This window comes from Carassius gibelio, chromosome B21 (assembly GCF_023724105.1).
Source record: "Carassius gibelio isolate Cgi1373 ecotype wild population from Czech Republic chromosome B21, carGib1.2-hapl.c, whole genome shotgun sequence".
Lineage (NCBI taxonomy): Eukaryota > Metazoa > Chordata > Actinopteri > Cypriniformes > Cyprinidae > Carassius > Carassius gibelio.
Window position 1 is genome coordinate 21,076,386 of NC_068416.1, and position 17,158 is coordinate 21,093,543.

The 17,158-nt window shown below is 36.2% G+C and overlaps 1 protein-coding gene across 3 annotated transcripts; it reads left to right on the plus strand.

The window, feature by feature from the left end:
- The first annotated feature begins 1,072 nt into the window (after positions 1-1,072).
- LOC127986268 (endoplasmic reticulum mannosyl-oligosaccharide 1,2-alpha-mannosidase) lies at positions 1,073-16,744 on the plus strand. Of its 3 annotated transcripts, none has more exons than XM_052588537.1 (14): positions 1,073-1,455; positions 3,573-3,701; positions 4,930-5,038; positions 5,214-5,401; positions 6,062-6,198; positions 6,833-6,942; positions 7,053-7,244; positions 7,796-7,944; positions 8,075-8,263; positions 8,464-8,654; positions 10,623-10,743; positions 12,070-12,264; positions 12,594-12,725; positions 13,363-16,744. In XM_052588537.1, exons 2-14 carry the CDS (start codon positions 3,600-3,602, stop codon positions 13,567-13,569), a joined length of 2,022 nt encoding a protein of 673 aa, XP_052444497.1. In that variant the 5' UTR covers positions 1,073-1,455; positions 3,573-3,599; the 3' UTR covers positions 13,570-16,744. The 3 variants fall into 3 exon arrangements, with proteins under 3 accessions (XP_052444497.1, XP_052444496.1, XP_052444498.1); XM_052588536.1 differs by having other exon boundaries at positions 1,081-1,109; XM_052588538.1 differs by having other exon boundaries at positions 1,116-1,286.
- The last annotated feature ends 414 nt before the right edge of the window (positions 16,745-17,158 follow it).

The window sequence follows — 17,158 nt, forward strand, 5'->3', positions numbered from 1 at the left end:
ATATATCCTGATTAATCACATCCAAAATAAAAGTGAAAGTGACGTGACATACAGCCAAGTATGGTGACCCATACTCAGAATTCGTGCTCTGCATTTAACCCATCCAAAGTGCACACACCCAGAGCAGTGTGCAGCCATTTATGCTGCAGCACCCAGGAAGCTCAAGGGCAGCTCAGTCATGATATTGCATGATATTGCTAACCCACAACCTTAGGGTTAGGAGTTAAACTCTCTAACCACTAGGCCACGACTTCCCTAAAGATTCTGTTTACATAATATATGTGTACTGTTTATATTTATTATTCATATATAAATACACATGCATTTATTTATTTCAGATTTTTTTATGTTTATATATTAATCATATATATTTATTATATAAATATATTAATATAGACGGAAATATTTTCAAAATGTGTACTGTATGTGTGTGTATTTAAATATACACAGAACACACACAATACATATTATGTAATTAAAAACAGTTACTTTGTATGAAATTTATCGTTTGACAGCACTTATATATGCGTTTTTTCTGTTAGGCCTAAGTGCAAATCTTATGTTTAAGTGTATTAAAATACATAATATATAATATTAATATATAATATTATATTTACATACAATAAAATTGGCTCCATGATGGGTGGATGGATGGGATTTATGCATATATTTAATGTATTATTTATTTTAGTTCTATATTTATAAACTATGTGCGTGTGGATAGGTTCCAATATATTATTTATACATACGTTTATACAGTATTAAAGCCAATTCAACTCTTATATTTAAGTGCATTAAAATTATTAATTTATCAAATATAATGATAAGTATATTATTGCCATTTTTATTTGGTTGTATGTAGCAGAATTCTACATGGGACGTTCACAGTTTCCAAATGTAGCTCTGTTTATTTGTGGTAACGTTGATTAATAACCAAGCGCTATAAAAATATAAAAACATTAAGTTGATAAACCACGCTATAATCAGTATAATTATGTCTTCTGGCATTTTTTTTATGCCTTAGTAAGGGAAGATCAGTTGTAAGGTGATGAACGTGTTAATAAAAGAGGGCGGAGTCCGAGCGAATGACGCGTGTGCGTGAGGATCACGTGAGTACGGAGCTGTCACATAAACATTTCCCTTCTCACAGCTGTTTGATTATTAACAGCGGTTATGCTTATTTTTCGACTGATTGACACATTACGAATAGACTGCATATCTGCCTAAATGAGAATGAGTGTTTTGTGGGAGGAACACGCGGTTTGTAGGAGAGCAGCGTGATAGAGGTGAGATAGAGATCTGATAGCCACTCCTGCTGTCACCTACACACTGAGTGTACACTGTTACTAACCTACTCGCACAGTGGATGGGATGCATTGCATGGGCTGTGACCTGCTCCTCTTCATGCATATAGATCCTCCTCCTAACCAGGAGCAGCACGTTGTTCATAATAAGGTAAAACGAAAATACGTTTGGAGGCCACTTACTCCCTTACCTGAGCAGATGGGTTAAGCAGTTAATATAGAATCAGTGCATTGTTCTCTTTCTTTTTCATTTACTGTGCTTTATTGGTCTGACTACAAACGTTACATTTGTATTGCCAAAGCATTTGAAGCACAGCTGTGTACAATAAGAAATCGACCAATGTAATATAAAAATAGCTAGTATTGGTCCAGTACCATATATTCAAGTATTTTCTAAAGTGACTTTCTGTCAGTGATGAGGATTATAATTAAAAATAGATTTAGAAGCCATAAGTATAATTTTTTACTATACAAAAGCTTATGATTTTTGACCAATTTGGGCGCTGTCACCAAATGGAAATGATATTGTCAAGAAAATAAAAATGGGTATTGCATATGGCCCAAACTTTTCAGTTACCTCAGAAGATGCAGCCACATTTTATGACAAAATGTATAATGGCTGACAGCTTAAATGACTGACTTATGATTTTAGGCCAAAGTTTAAAGGTTCAAAATATATCAAAGTATATAAAAATATCAAGGTCAATGTTAATGTTGTAAATGTAAAAATAGTGGAATAGAGTTGGGTGAAAATTTTAAGCTGTCATATGACTCAACATAACCCACAGAATCCGATCAGATTTTCTATTCAGATCAGATTCTATTGATTGATTGATTGACAATGTTGTATTCTAAGAGTTTTCTTTGAATAGAAATTTACTGGTGTAGTATAAAACTAATGGCTAATGTGTAATTCAAAAGTTGTTTTGAGTTGATTCTTTTTAGTGAATCATTTGACTGGTTCACAGATCATTTGGAGCGATTCATTAAAGGCACAATAAGATTTTTTCTTTAATTAAAATATGCAAAATACACTAGAAAAGTGTTATATATTTTGCTGACTTGTGTACATGCATTATCCCAAATGTTTCGAAGAATGTTTAAATCCAGAGAAAAAAACATTTTTAATTAGTGACACAGACCGTGTCCATGGTCTCATTGTGTCGCCTGCCGATGACGTCACACACCCTCGATTTCCGGTTTTGTTTTGTAGAAAACATGGAAAGGTGCTTTAATATGGCATGTGTTTTATTAGACAGGTGACGACCGCACAGGGTAACAGTATAACAGAGCTTTCAAACGTATCTAGTATGATAAAACAGCACTGCTTTTTTCCCACATCCGCACAACCGGAAGGAGCGGAGGCAGTCGACTGTGGCATGATAAAATGCGTCGCGCTCATTCAGTGGCCCCGTTTTGCTCTGATGTCTATCAACTTCACCCTGCTTCATTCTACTACGTTAATAAATCATTAGCTCATCCATGAACATGATTTCTGCCCGAGTCTCCTCTGATTGCATCGGCTGTGAGGATGAAGACAACTCCTAATGATTCCACACTCAGTCACGCCATCAACAAACTATGCCTTTTTTGTTTGTTTGTTTTAAATACGCAACCCCTAGCGGAGAAAAAAAACATTTAAGAAATGAAATCTTAAAACAATCTTTTTTTTTAAAAATAAATATTCAAATCCAGCAACAGGAAAGTCGTGGAAATGGTTTAAGAGTGTGGGAACCTTGTCTCAAACAGATCTTGAAGCTCATTGCATATTAAAGTTACACACTCAGATGATTTTACTTGTAATTTGCATTTGGGACAACCTGCATTCAACCTTTTCCTGTATAAGCAGCGTATGTGTGTCATCTTGGCAGGCCAGTGTCTTTAAATCTATTCCATCCCATAAGCTCAGGTTGGTACTGTATGATAGAAACCAGATGGACTTAGGCTAATGTTCCTAATCCCCTCTTACATGGCTCTCATGGCCCCGGGACAACAAGGTGAACGGCTCCGTCTCATGGTGCTGTTCTCAGATCAGATGGATGCCAGTGTGCTGCCCCCTGCCTTGATTTAGTCCAGAATTAGTCTGGTGGTAATTAATCTTCTGAACAGATCTGTATTTTACACCTTGATTGTCCTCAGGGACCTGCAAAGATCAGTGTCACTGGAACAACAGACCAGCTCATGTTTTGAAAAGTGATTTGTGGGAAAATCACTTGATATCTGTGTCATTCCTGTCTTTTTTTTTCCTCCCTCACCTATTTGATTCAGTGTTTTTGAGTGGTGGCTGTGTTCGAGATGTATTCGCCACAGAGGAAGGACTTTGTCTCTCTGACGCTGGGAGACCAGCACAGCCGCGGCTACACCAACGGCAAGCACCGGAGACAGTCCTGCTGGAGGGTTAGTGCCTGGGCATTTTCTTCTTAAAATGGCATCTAAACTCTTTACCTGTTTTTTGCAGGACAAAAATATGAAGCATTATGTATTTTTTATTCATTAACGGTGATGTTTGAAGGCTGATGGCTTCTGCCTCCTTTGTTTGTTTGTGTTAATAAGTGCCATTTTCCTGTCTGCAAGATATCTTGAAATCTATTTAATATTCAGAGAACAGAATGCTGGCACTGCAGCTGTCGTGTTCAGTCTTAGGTGTCAAAACCCTAGATTTTTTTCACCCTCTTTTATTTAATCTACTAATTTGTATATAATCAATTATCTCCAAAAAGCAGACGTGTGCTCCCTGCTTAGCCCAAGCACATGTGTTTAGCTTTAATTAAAAAGCATAGCTTAAAGGAACCTTTCACCAAAAAATGCAAACTCTGCTACAGTATTTTTTTTAATCACCATCATGTCGGTCTAAACCACATGCTATTATTTTTTTCTTGGAAAAACCAGAAGGAGAATCTTGTTTACACACCACCAGTTCAATGTGATCGTGTCATTTAAAAAAAATATATTATATAATAACATAAATTGTTTAAGTTTAATTTAGTCTGTTCCTCACACAAAACTATAGGCAACATTGATAGTATATTTTATACGAAATGCTGCTTAAGCATCAAATCGGCATATTAAAATGATTTCTGAAGAATCATGTGACACTCAAAAGTGAAGTAATGTCAAGTGAAAGTTTAGATTTGATATTATAAATGGCATTTCAAAATACAATGGTTCTTTTAACTTGTAATATTTCACAATATTACTGTTTTTACTGTATTTTTTCATCAAATAAATGCAGTCTTGGTGAGCTTAAGAGACTTCTTTTGAAAAACATTAAAAAGTCTAACTTACCCCAAACTTTTGAAAGGTATTGTATTTAATTTTTTTGTTCAAAGATGATAGAAAATAACAATATGTGGGCGAGGAAACTAATAGATTTTTAAGTCAATTATCCCTTTAATGTCTCCCATCATCTGAGATTCACGTCGAATGAATTAGTTCGGTTGATTAAATTATAAAGAGGTCTGTACTGAGAGAAAACCTGAGGGATAAATCATATTTTTGTTTCCATGCAGATGTATTTTTAGTACTGTATATTTGGCAGTCATTGCAATTGCCACAGCAAGCCATCAAATATAAAATTGCTGCACTTTCCTCCAATTGTCCTTGAATTCTTTGTTTGTTTTGGCAGAAATGGAAGCAGTTGTCTCGGCTTCAGCGCAGTCTGATTCTTTTCCTGCTGGCCTTCCTGTTCATCTGTGGGATTCTTTCTTATCCCAGCCTGACGGATCAATGGAGAGGTACTTCATACATTCACCTCTAATGATATTTCACTGGATATGAAAGGGGAAAACACAAAAGTTGGATGATTGGTGCAACCTCTGCCCATTTATATTAGCTACTGGGTGAAGATGTTTTATTAAACATCGCATTAATAATTCACATATTATGTATTTGTGTCTGTTTATTCTCCAGGACTCTCTGATAGATCATTGAAGGAGGACTGGGTTGAAATGGATAACGGAGGTCTCAGGCCCATTCCTCCTGGCCTCATCCAAAAGATCCTACCAGGCGTTGTCCCGGGGGTCCAGGACATCCCACCAGAAGTGATGCCAGAGATTCAAAGACCAAGCATTCCATTACTTCCCAAACCTCCAGCTATGGTTAGTAGGAATTAGGGTTGCAAAAAGGTGGAACATTTTCCAGTAAATTTCGGAAACATTCCAGAAATTTTGGAAACTTTCTAGAATTTATTTTGGAATATTCCAGGGATTTTTGGAAAGTTTCAGAAAATCTTCCACCCCTTTGCAACCCTAGTGGGTATACTTCTCAGATGTTACTGATACGCAAAATAGTATATTGTTCACTTTATCATTTCTTTACTCATTTGCAAAGGTTTTTTACAGCTCTGACTAAAAAGAGCAGAATTTTACTGTAAGTTTCTTAATTCAGTATTTAATATATTAATTATATTAATAAATTAAAATATACAAAAATTACAATTGCTTCTAAATTCCAAATAAAAGCTTTAAAAGTAATTTAAAAATAATTTAATATGAATATTTAATCATCTAAAAAGATACAAAAAGGTACAATTATTTTTAAATACAAAATTAAAGCATTATAAATAAATAAATTAATGAGCAAATATTAACAGTAATAAAGAAAGTGTACCAAAATTTGCTAGAATTTCTAAATTCTAAAAAAACAAGGGTTGAAGATTTTTTTTAAATCAGTGCATTCACATTAATTGCCCTTCCTCATAAGATACTAGATTCTTCACCTACTCTTGTCTTTTTATGTTGGGCGGTATGAATCTGCAGAGGAAGCCCCCTAGCAAGCGTGGTCCTCCAGTCCTACAGAAGCGAGGGAATGTGTCAGACTGGCAGGTGAAAGATGGAGAAGAAGCCATGGTCAAGAGAGATGAAGACGGAGGGAAAGAAGCAAAAACAGTCATTAGGTTTGGCTGTTTACATTCAAGAAATTAGCCCATTTTCTGTGAGAGTTTTGAGAATGATGATTCGCCTGGGATTAGACATTGACATTTATTTGTTATTGGCTTAGTATTTTATATTAGTATAACCTTTTAATTAAGTAGAGGTATTAAAGCTCAGACTGTAATTATGAGTTTTATTGGCACTTATTGTAATTAGTCTCACTCTCATGCTTGGAGCTCCTTACAGTGACAGAAAGTGTGCTAAAAATATCACATTTTTTGTTTTATAAAAAGAAGGAATGTTAGAGTAAGTAAAAAATAACAGGATTTTCATTTTAGGATGACCTCTCTTTTTTAGAAAGAGCAGAGAAATAGACAACAGGAGCTGAAGATAAACACTCCTGTGGAGTGCTAGAGCTCCAGGGAAGAGTTTATTAACAGTTGAGCTGGTAACACAGCGGGTTTGAAGTGAGTTGTGATGAGCTTTCAGTTCCTCCAGCTGTGTCCTGTTACAGAACTCCATCTCCCGATCGTGTGTAATTGCGTTTTTTAATTGTGATGAGTGTGGGAGGAAGTGGTGCGATTACGGGTGTTGAATCTCTGGGTTGGATCTTCGATAAACTGCTGTCATAACTGATGCCAGTTTTTGGATTCCTAGCTGGCGTGGGGCGATGATCGAGGCGGAGCAGGGGACGGAGCTTCAGTCCACCGCCCATGGAAAAGAAGGAACCGTGGCTGATGTCGAGAAAGCTGCCAGCTTAACACCAGGTATCAGAATTCATCCCGTAATTTGAGGCATTTGTCCGTGCCAAAGTTTGGCTTGTGTTAAAGACCAGCCGTCACAGACATGTGATCATCTGAATGTGTTTCTGTGACAGTCACAGTGAAGGCTGTGGATCGTGTGGAGGCGGTGAGGGAGGCCTTCAGGCACGCATGGAAGGGCTATAAGGCCTTTGCGTGGGGTCATGATGAACTGAAGCCCATGTCTAAGACCCATGGAGAGTGGTTCGGCCTGGGCCTAACTCTCATTGATGCACTGGACACCATGTGGATCCTGGGTCTGAAAGACGGTGAGTCGTATAATCACATCTTCTGTCTGTTCCATGATCACTGTGCTCAGATTTCAGATGTATTCTTTTTTTCTTTCCTATTGTCAACATGAGGGTGTTTCTTCAGCCACAGGCACTTTTTAATTTCCCAGATGCTGATTTTTATTAAAAGTAACCATTTTTCATTTTGTAATAGAAAGCCAGGCCACTTTAAATCTGAGTTGTATTTATTATTTATTTATTTTGCGACCTTTCAAATGGCTTTTATGTATAGATTTTATAAAGAAGAATCAAGATAAACATAAAATGACTTTATTTTTTAAATATTTTTTTGTATGTAGTGTGTTCCAGTCAAGCTGCAATTTTGTCAATTACAATATGCAAATGAATTATTAATTTTTTTAATGAAAAAAAATATATGTATGTATGTATGTATGTATGTATTTGTATATATGTGTGTATGTATTTATGTATATGCATGTGTATATTAAGCAATAAAAACTTTAAATAATAATGGAAAAATAATATATTTTCCCTTTTCCCCCTTCTTTCTCTAATTCTTCCTGTAATAGAGTTTGAAGAGGCCAGGAAGTGGGTTGAGACAGAATTAGCCTTTTCCAAGAATGTGGATGTGAATCTTTTTGAGAGTACCATCCGTATATTGGGAGGTCTCTTGAGCACATACCACCTGACCGGAGACACTCTCTTCCTGGATAAAGCTGTTAGTACTTCATATCTTAGTACCGTCTCCATTATCATTCAGTTTTGTCCTAGTAAATGTAAAGTATAGCTTTAAAGGTTTACTTCAATGGACCGCAGAAGTCAATACATTTGTGTCTCTTTTCTCGCAGAAAGACATTGGGTTCAGATTAATGCCTGCTTTCAAAACCCCATCTAAAATCCCCTACTCTGATGTGAACATCGGTAAAGGAACCGCTCATCCTCCACGATGGACCACTGACAGCACAGTCGCAGAGGTGACCAGCATTCAGCTGGAGTTCAGAGAGCTCAGCCGACTCACACAGGACCCACAGTACCAGGTACTATCTTTTCAACAACAACAAAAAAAAGTATTATTATTTTACTTTTTTATTTAAATGTGTGTGTGTGTGTATATAATATATATATATATTTTTTTTGTTAATTCATTTCTTCTTTTTCACTAATATTTAAAAGCTTTTTTCTGTTTTTTTTTTTATTTTTTTTAATTATTAATTTATTTTTTGCCCTCTGTTTTTAGAATGCAGTGGAGGAGGTGACCAGACAGGTTCACCGATTGGAGGGAAAGCGTGATGGTCTGGTTCCCATGTTCATCAACACAAACAGTGGGAAATTCACACGTCGAGGGGCCTTTACGCTGGGGGCCCGTGCGGACAGCTACTACGAGTACCTCCTCAAACAGTGGTTACAGGGTGGCAAGAAGGAGACTGAGTGAGTTAACAGCAGATTCAAATGCAGCTTTGGCTGATTTCAGTTCATAAATTCAGTGCTTGGACCGAGTGTCAATAGCCCATTGGTGCTTTTAGCTAATGGGTCCCAGGGAATTGGCGATGCTCACTGAGCCTAATGTACTGAGGTTATGATTCTGGTCACACATGGGCTGATATGATTGATTAACATTGTCAGTCACTGAAAGGGTGAATTGCACCAGAAAAGTATATATAAAAAAAAAAAAAAAAGACTCGGTGCACGTTTTAATCATTACATAAGGACAGCTTTTTGAAAAGCGTAGACATGCTACTTAGCCTTGACAGTGATAAAGGTTCAGGTATGGAGAAACCTGGAGAGGACTTCAGTGCATTCACTATTAGAACATTTTATTCTGATGTTGGTGGAATTTGTTTTAAGAGGTCTTAAATTATATTTTGTATTTCAGGTGATTTTCTGTTTGAATGTCACCGTCTGCATTCTAGCACTTAAAAACCTCTTGTGAATTAGAATAAAGTTGAAGAGTGTTATTTGTGCACATCTAAGAACATAAAACAGTCACAAAAATAATCCTTCTTTTGAAAACAGACTTTCTGAACAACCATTGGACAATCAAACTGATAGTCCAATCCTAACTGCATTGTTGGTCCAGTGTTTTAATAATAATAAAAAAAAAAATATATATATATATATATATATATATATATAAAACTGGTACACTATTACTCATACTTATTTAGTGGGAATCCACTTTATGCATTTTATGTATTCAATTATTTTTTATTTAATTATTCTTTTTATTTTTTTATTATGGTCAGTCAATATTTTATTGAATGTTTCTTAGCTTTATTTTACATTTAATTTACCTGCTTTACACTCAAAAGGCAATTACTCATAATTTAAAAAAGGGAGAAAAAATAAATACATATTATATTATGTACGCAATATGTATTATACTGATCAATATTTACTTCTGTATGCTTATTTTATCTATTATTACATTTAGATTACCTTTGGCATCATTTAATGCTTGCAATTAATTTCATAAAAATGCATTCTTTAGCAAATTTAAACGATGGATATCCATTTTTTTTAATGCCATTTTACTTTTGGAAATTTATACTATTTTTATACCATACATTATAATATTATGATGCCTAAAATCACTTGTAGCATTAAAAAATATTAATGTGATTTCTTTTTTTCTCCTTTTTTTCAAAATGGGTCATCAAACACAGCATAAAAATAATGATCAGCTTTATGTATTGACACATAGCCCATCTCAGACATAATGATATCGCAATAATTGTGTGGCTTTTTTGAGGTGAGGTGAGGTGTGCTATTACTTTTCTAACCAGTTGAACTGAAGTTTTGTTGTCTAATTGACAGTAAATGGGTGAAAAAGCCCCTGCAAGACAACAGCATTATGACAACAACTGTCACAGGCACGTTTCGCACATGTCCACCATTAGGGACGGTGCCAAGGTGCCTTCGCTCCTGGGGAAATGCGACATCAGCCATTCTCTGCTTTTGACAGGATGTTATTCTGTCTTCCTGTTCTTTCTGCTGGAGCTTGACGAGTCATTGTCATTCACGTCAGTGCTTCAGCTCACACCTGAGTCTCGTTAGACTCCCGCTGTGTTGACATCACTTAAACTCGCTCCACAGTACTTTTTTCATAGGGTTCCGTTTTGAATAATTCAATAAAAAGGTGTCCACTGGGGTTCAGTAGACACTGACTCTTAATGACTATAGTCATTGATGTGGAAGCTGGTTCTTTTAAATGACCTCTGTATCCCGATTCCTGTCTGTGTAATCTCACAAAGACCTTAATGGGGTTGAAGTGAAGCTCTTTCTATATGTTTGGTTTCATGTATTATTGTACAGTTGCAATGCAGTAGCTCATTTTGCCTCTAGGGGGCAAACTTAATCACTTCAAATGCAGAGTGTGATGCATCTATATCTTTTCAGGCTGCTAGAGGACTATCTTCAGGCTATAGAGGGTGTCAGAAAGAATCTCTTGAGACAGACTTCTCCTAGTAAACTGACCTTCGTTGGGGAGCTGTCCAATGGCCATCTCAATCCTAAAATGGTGTGTCATAACTTCACCTCATTTCTGCTTCCAAGTGTCATTCTTAATGAATTGTTCATTGAAAAAAATGAAAAGAATGTTATTATTTGCTCACTCTCATGCTGTTCCAAACTTGTATGCTGTTTTTTCCCGTACAACAGAAACTTGGAAATGGCAAAAAAATATATACTTTCCACATTGAATAATAAAAAGATTCCACATGGAAAAATAACAGTATACGGATTTGGAAAAATTGTGATTTTTTTTTTTTTTTTTCTTTGGGATTATTATTTTTTTTCATGGGGTTACACTATTAATAGCTTTAATCTGTACCACGCAGCACAGCATCTGATCCTATAATATCTAGGATTAAATCTTACTACAAATCTTAAATCTTAAAAAAAACTGTATCATATTTAATACATCAGGTTTTTATGACTCATGTAGTATAATATATAATAAAATATGGAACTCATCCTCAAGGAGAAAAAGAACAACAACACGCTTTTTATTCAGAGACCCAAACTGAGCACAAATATGCAATTTGATGTAGCTGCTAATATTTATGTGGTCAAAAAATAAAATACAATTCTAATAACTTTTAATGAAACACAATAAGATCTTTATAATAGTATCGCAGAAAATGTACATACAGTAAAATGCATATAAAGAAAATGCATATAGACGCTGTCTACCAATAATAAAAGTCTTAGTAAGCTATTTAATTCTTAGTTTTATCATCTAACCTCTTTAGTTTTAATTGTGCATATAATGCTATTTAATATACCATATTTTTCGGACTATGAGTCGCACCTAAGTATAAGTCGCATCAGTCCAAAAATACGTCATGACGAGGAAAAAAACATAAGTCACACTGGACTATAAATCGCATTTATTTCGAACCAAGCACCAGGAGAAGCATTACCGTCTACAGCCACCAGAGGGCGCTCTATGCTGCTCAGTGTAGATTACAGGAGCACTTTGGAGCAGCATAGAGCGCCCTCTGGCGGCTGTAGATGGCAATGTTTTATCTTGGTCCATTTCTCTCGGGGTTCATGTCAAATTAATTTTGATAAATAAGTTGCACCTGACTATAAGTCGCAGGACCAGCCAAACTATGTAAAAAAAGGTGCGACTTATAGTCCGGAAAATACGGTATATAAGAAACCTATGTACTATGAAACAGACACCTGGAGTTATGTAGAAGATTGTGTACATCAGGTTTCTCAGCAAAGTTTTGATCATGTTGATAATTTTCAGACTTACGTTTTCGTATCAAATATGATACAATAGTCTTTGCAGGATTAAACTCTTTCTCCATCACAACACTCTCTCCATCTGATCCAGGATCATTTGGTGTGTTTTCTTCCTGGCACGCTGGCTCTCGGTGCTCACAACAGTCTGCCCGCTGATCACATGGACCTGGCTCTGCAGTTGATGGAGACGTGTCATCAGATGTATGCACAGATGGAGACGGGCCTGAGCCCAGAGATCGCTCACTTTAACCTGCAGTCCAACAACGGACGGGACATCGATGTGAAGGTACATTAACATGTACAGTCACCACTCATTTCTGACAATAAACTCCTTGGGCGGTTAGAGCTGTGGCCTTATACTGCTGATGCAGGCTTTTAGAATGGAGCCATCATTCATTTTCTTTTCTTCATCTAGAAATGAAATGATAATAAGCCCCCTAAATAGTGGAGAAACTGTGTTCAGACTGTCCAATTAAGGCCTTTGTGTTTATCTTTTCTAGTGTCTGTTCTGAAGAACATCTTTTCTGCACTCAGCACTGATGAGGATGACTTTTATAAAAATGTGGTGCCCTTTCACATGAACAGATATTTAACTCTCCCAGTATGTGTGTGCAGCCTGCAGACAGACACAACTTACTGAGACCCGAGACAGTTGAGAGTCTGTTCTACATGTACAGATTCACCAAGGACAGCAAATACAGGGACTGGGGCTGGGACATACTGCAAAGTTTCAACAAGTACACCAGAGTGAGTAACAACTACAAAATATTGTATGTATATTATGTATGTATATTTATGTATGTATGTAATGCATATGTATGTTTGTGTGTATTTTATTTTTTACTGTAATTGTTATTTTAGTATTATTTATATACCGTTATTATTTTTATTGATATTTTGAAGAGCTTTTATTTTTACTATTTCATCTTTAGTTCAACTCATTATATTCTAGTTTATTTTTCTTTAAGTTTTTTTTTATTTTCTTAAGTTTTTTTTTTTATATATTTAGATATTTTATATACTAGTCTAACATTTCAAGTTTTTCTTTAAATTTGACTTTTTCATTGAATATTTATTTTATTTCATTTCAGCTTTATTTCAATTAATTAAAATGTGTTTTAATAGTTTTACATGTTTAATAATTAGATATATCATAGGTTTATATCAAATATTTTATGTCAGAGTTAAATATAACCTTAGGCAAACTTCAAAATTGATGCTTCAATTCACTTTTTAGTTTTTAGGGGATTTAAAATATTATAGAATTTTAATCTCATCCACTTATCTGTAATCAGCCATAAAATGACAGTAATTGACTTGTTGGTCCCATTCAGAAACATTTCATAGCCCAATGAACACAAACTTGACTTGCTTCCTGTCCCAGGTCCCCAGCGGGGGCTACACCTCCATAGGTAACGTCCGAGACCCCGTGAACCCCGCGCCCAGAGATAAGATGGAGAGTTTCTTCCTGGGCGAGACGCTGAAGTATCTCTTCCTCCTGTTCTCTGACGACAGCGAGCTGATCAGTCTGGATAAGTACGTGTTCAACACGGAGGCCCATCCACTGCCAATATGGCCCTCCACCTCATGAGGGTGAAGGCCAGAATTATGCTAATCCTCACTTGGTGTTGGCTTCAACCGGAAATGATGCAGGCTTCCACAGGAAGTGGCCCCTCAGAGTTTCTCTGTGGGAATGTTTCTGGTCTGAGGTGGCGTGTTCCACACCAATCTTTTACTGTGCACTTTAAATGTTTATTTAAATGTGGTGAGACCCAGAAGAACAGATTCTCTGGCAGTTTTACACATTATGGGTGGTGAAATACCACAAATATTGTTTCCTTACTTTTGAGCTCATGGAGTGCCTGCAAAGTGTGACACTCTTGCATGTTGGACAAGCCCATTCAGCTGCCGCAGTATTTAGATGTTCCATCTGCCATATTTGGGACAGAAACATTAGTGCCAGAGCGCCGTAAATCACACGGCAGGCACTTTGTAAAATAAAGACTTCTTTTTTTTGTTAACATCATTATTTCTGTGTGCACAGATGGATGCTCTCGATGTGAGTGGCTCGCCTTTATTTTTGAAGGCTGTTACAAAAGGACTCTACATGTCAATTTCTAAATGTTTCCCTTTTGTGCAAGTCAGGATGCATTAGGTAACACATTGAGTACTTTATCTTGAGATTTATTTGGGAACCCTCTGGGATTGTGTGTGTTTCGGTTATTCATGTTGATTTTAGTGTGTGTACTTCAGAGAACGCTAATGATTTGATGTAGTGGGTGCCACCCGGAGCCCTGCTAAGCTTTCCATCGATGTATGGTTTATTAGGATCGGACAATATTTGGCTGAGATATAACTATTTGAATACCTATCTGGAATCTGATGGTGCAAAAAAATCTAAATACTGCTGTCCAAATGAATTCTTAGCAATGATAAAGCTACAGAGTTTCCATGTCATATTAGAGCACAGTGGTAATCTATATCCACATGCTGCCATCCGTTTCAATATGTTTGATGATTGTAAGCATTAAATGATTCATTCACCCAGGAATGAAATGAAAACATCATTTACTTAACACAAACCTAAATTACATTCTTCACGGTCAATTAATTTCTTCTTTCTACGTTTCAAGAAAGAAAGTGTTACAGGTTTGGAATGACATGAGGGTGAATAAATAATCACAGACTATTTTTCAAAATTTTTAGCTGACCTGTTACTTTAAGATTGATAAATGTAGTCTGATATTTGCACAACTTCATTTCACATATAACTCCTAGTGCGTATCACCTGTTGAGTTTGTCTGTGCCGTCAAGTCTTTGTTTCTCCTATCATCTCATGTGTCTTTGGTCAAACAGCAATCATCCAATGAAAACCTTCAGGCTTTCAGAAGGCGTCAGACAAGCACAAAATAATCCTTCATCTGAAACCATCCATTTTCAGGGTGATTGACATTTGCATTACAATATGTCTGTTCTGTGTCACATTCCTCTTGCTGCTTCTGGTGATACAGCATCAAAAACTGCATCGCTTGTGCCTTTCGATTTATAGTATACAGAGTGATCGCATGATAATGAGAGATTTCTCCCTGATTGCTTCTCTTGTCTCTTTGCTGCAATCAGCGGTTTGTGATTACCGTTTGTGCTCGCGAGCGAGTGTTAAATGAAGCAGCCCGGAGTGGACACGGATCTGATGAGGGTTTGTGAAGGTCAGGTTGTGTTCGATGTATTAATATCCAGCACAGCTGCACTGGTTTTCATAATGGTAAAGATACGAGGAGGTCTTTGAGGTTGTTGACATTTGTAAAGCATAACTAAAATAAGTTAATTGTTAAAGCAATAGTTTCCCCAAAAAATAATTCACCCTCAGGCAATGCAAGTTGTAATTGAGTTTGTTTCTTCATAAGAAAAGATTTGGAGGAATTTAGCGTTAGATCACTTGCTCATCAGTGGATCCTCTGCAGTGAATGGGTGCCGTCAGAATGGGAGTGTGAATAGCTGATAAAACCATCACAATAATCCATAAGTTATCCACAATAACTCCAGGCCATCATAAAGATATGTTAACCTTAAACCATTGCTCTCGGATAAAATATGAGTTCTCTTTACATAAAGAGTGAAAAAGTGTTGTCTGAATCAGAAGAGAAATATGCACAGATCAAGTACTGTTCACAAGCCAACCGTTCTAAACAAATCTGTCTCTGGATTTTGATGTCAGAGGACGGAGGAAGCAATATTATAGATTATAGGCTCTGGATAAAATGGATTCCATCCAGTTAAAATGCATTATTGATGGATTTTATAGCGGTTTCTGTAACTTTCATTCTGATGGCACCCATACACTTCAGAGGATCCATTGGTCAGCAAGTGATGTGATGCAAAATGTCTTCAAATCTGTTCTACTGAAGACACAAACTCTTGGAGGCCTGAGGGTGAGTTAGTTTTCTGCAAATTGTCTGCATTTTTGGGCAAACTATTCCTTTAATAGCAATTGTCATAAGTTTTTGTTGTTAATTTGTTTGGGGTTCTTTTGTGTTTTACGTGCCTTAATAATTTGATTTTGTTTTATTTAAAATAATATTTTAATGCATCACATTTTTATGTACTGAAATGAAAATTCAATCACCCTAATCACCCTTTGAGATTTCATATTATACAATGTGCTTTTCTACGGTTTATTTACAAAAGGGAGCTCATTCTTGTCTAGTGTGATTATGCATGCTTTTTCATATTAATTAAATCATGCATAATATTACATATTCATAATTTAAAATCCATGACAAAAAAAGCTATCCTGCCAAATGACCCCTCTGATATTGAATATTGTAAACATTGTCCTTGTAAATACCTGTGGAAAAAACATGCCTTGCTGTATTGCAGAAACGTTCAGCAACAGTATCCTTAAAACAAGATAGATTTTTTTTGGTAAGCAATACTGCTTGTATTAAAGTTTCTTGCACTGTTAAATGTGATGGGTCGATGCTGCGAGAACAAACTAAATATCAAAAAATAAAAATAAAGTTCATTCAAAATATATTCTTGTAAAACAAGTCAACACATTGTAATTTGTTGAAAGCATTACACATACCGTACAGTAGCAATTTTGCTTATCAAGTAAGTTCTTGTTTTAAGGATGTTTAAATATTTACTTTTTTTGTTGTTGTATTTGCACTACAGTTGAAGTACAACTTTTTTTTCTGTGTATCGTCTTGAACTTATTCCTACATTAACAGCGTATAACAAAAATAAAATAAAATCGACAAGCAGAAGTTGTCTGTGTTCTTTTTTTTTTTTTATTATTATTATTGTCTGTGTTCTTTCTAACGGATGCAGAGATTTGTTTCCGCTGACAAACTTCAAATCAGTGCAAGCAGTACAGCGCTTGCCATCGACTCAGATCTGTACCTCAGCCATGTACACGTTATCTCTGATCCCAGTCGGATGCCCATCGCAACCAGGGCAGAAACAGCACTGTGAGAATTTCCAATTTCCGCTGTGAACATTTTCTGTTGCTGACTTGTATGAGGGTTTTCAGTCATGCACTTTCTTGGGTGCCGATGCGAGGAAAATCGGACTCCTCTGACCTGTCTGCAGAATGTCAATGTCATGTTCACTCATGCATTTATGATAGAGAACTGCTGCCCAGAACTACTTTACATCACAGCTTCCTATCATTTGAGAGC

Coding starts and splice junctions, on each gene's coding strand:
- LOC127986268 (XM_052588537.1), top strand. CDS start 3,600: ATGTATTCGCCACAGAGGAAGGACTTTGTCTCTCTGACGCTGGGAGAC. Junction 3,702..4,929: donor GGAGACAGTCCTGCTGGAGG/GTTAGTGCCTGG, acceptor TTGTTTTGGCAG/AAATGGAAGCAGTTGTCTCG. Junction 5,402..6,061: donor TTCCCAAACCTCCAGCTATG/GTTAGTAGGAAT, acceptor ATGAATCTGCAG/AGGAAGCCCCCTAGCAAGCG.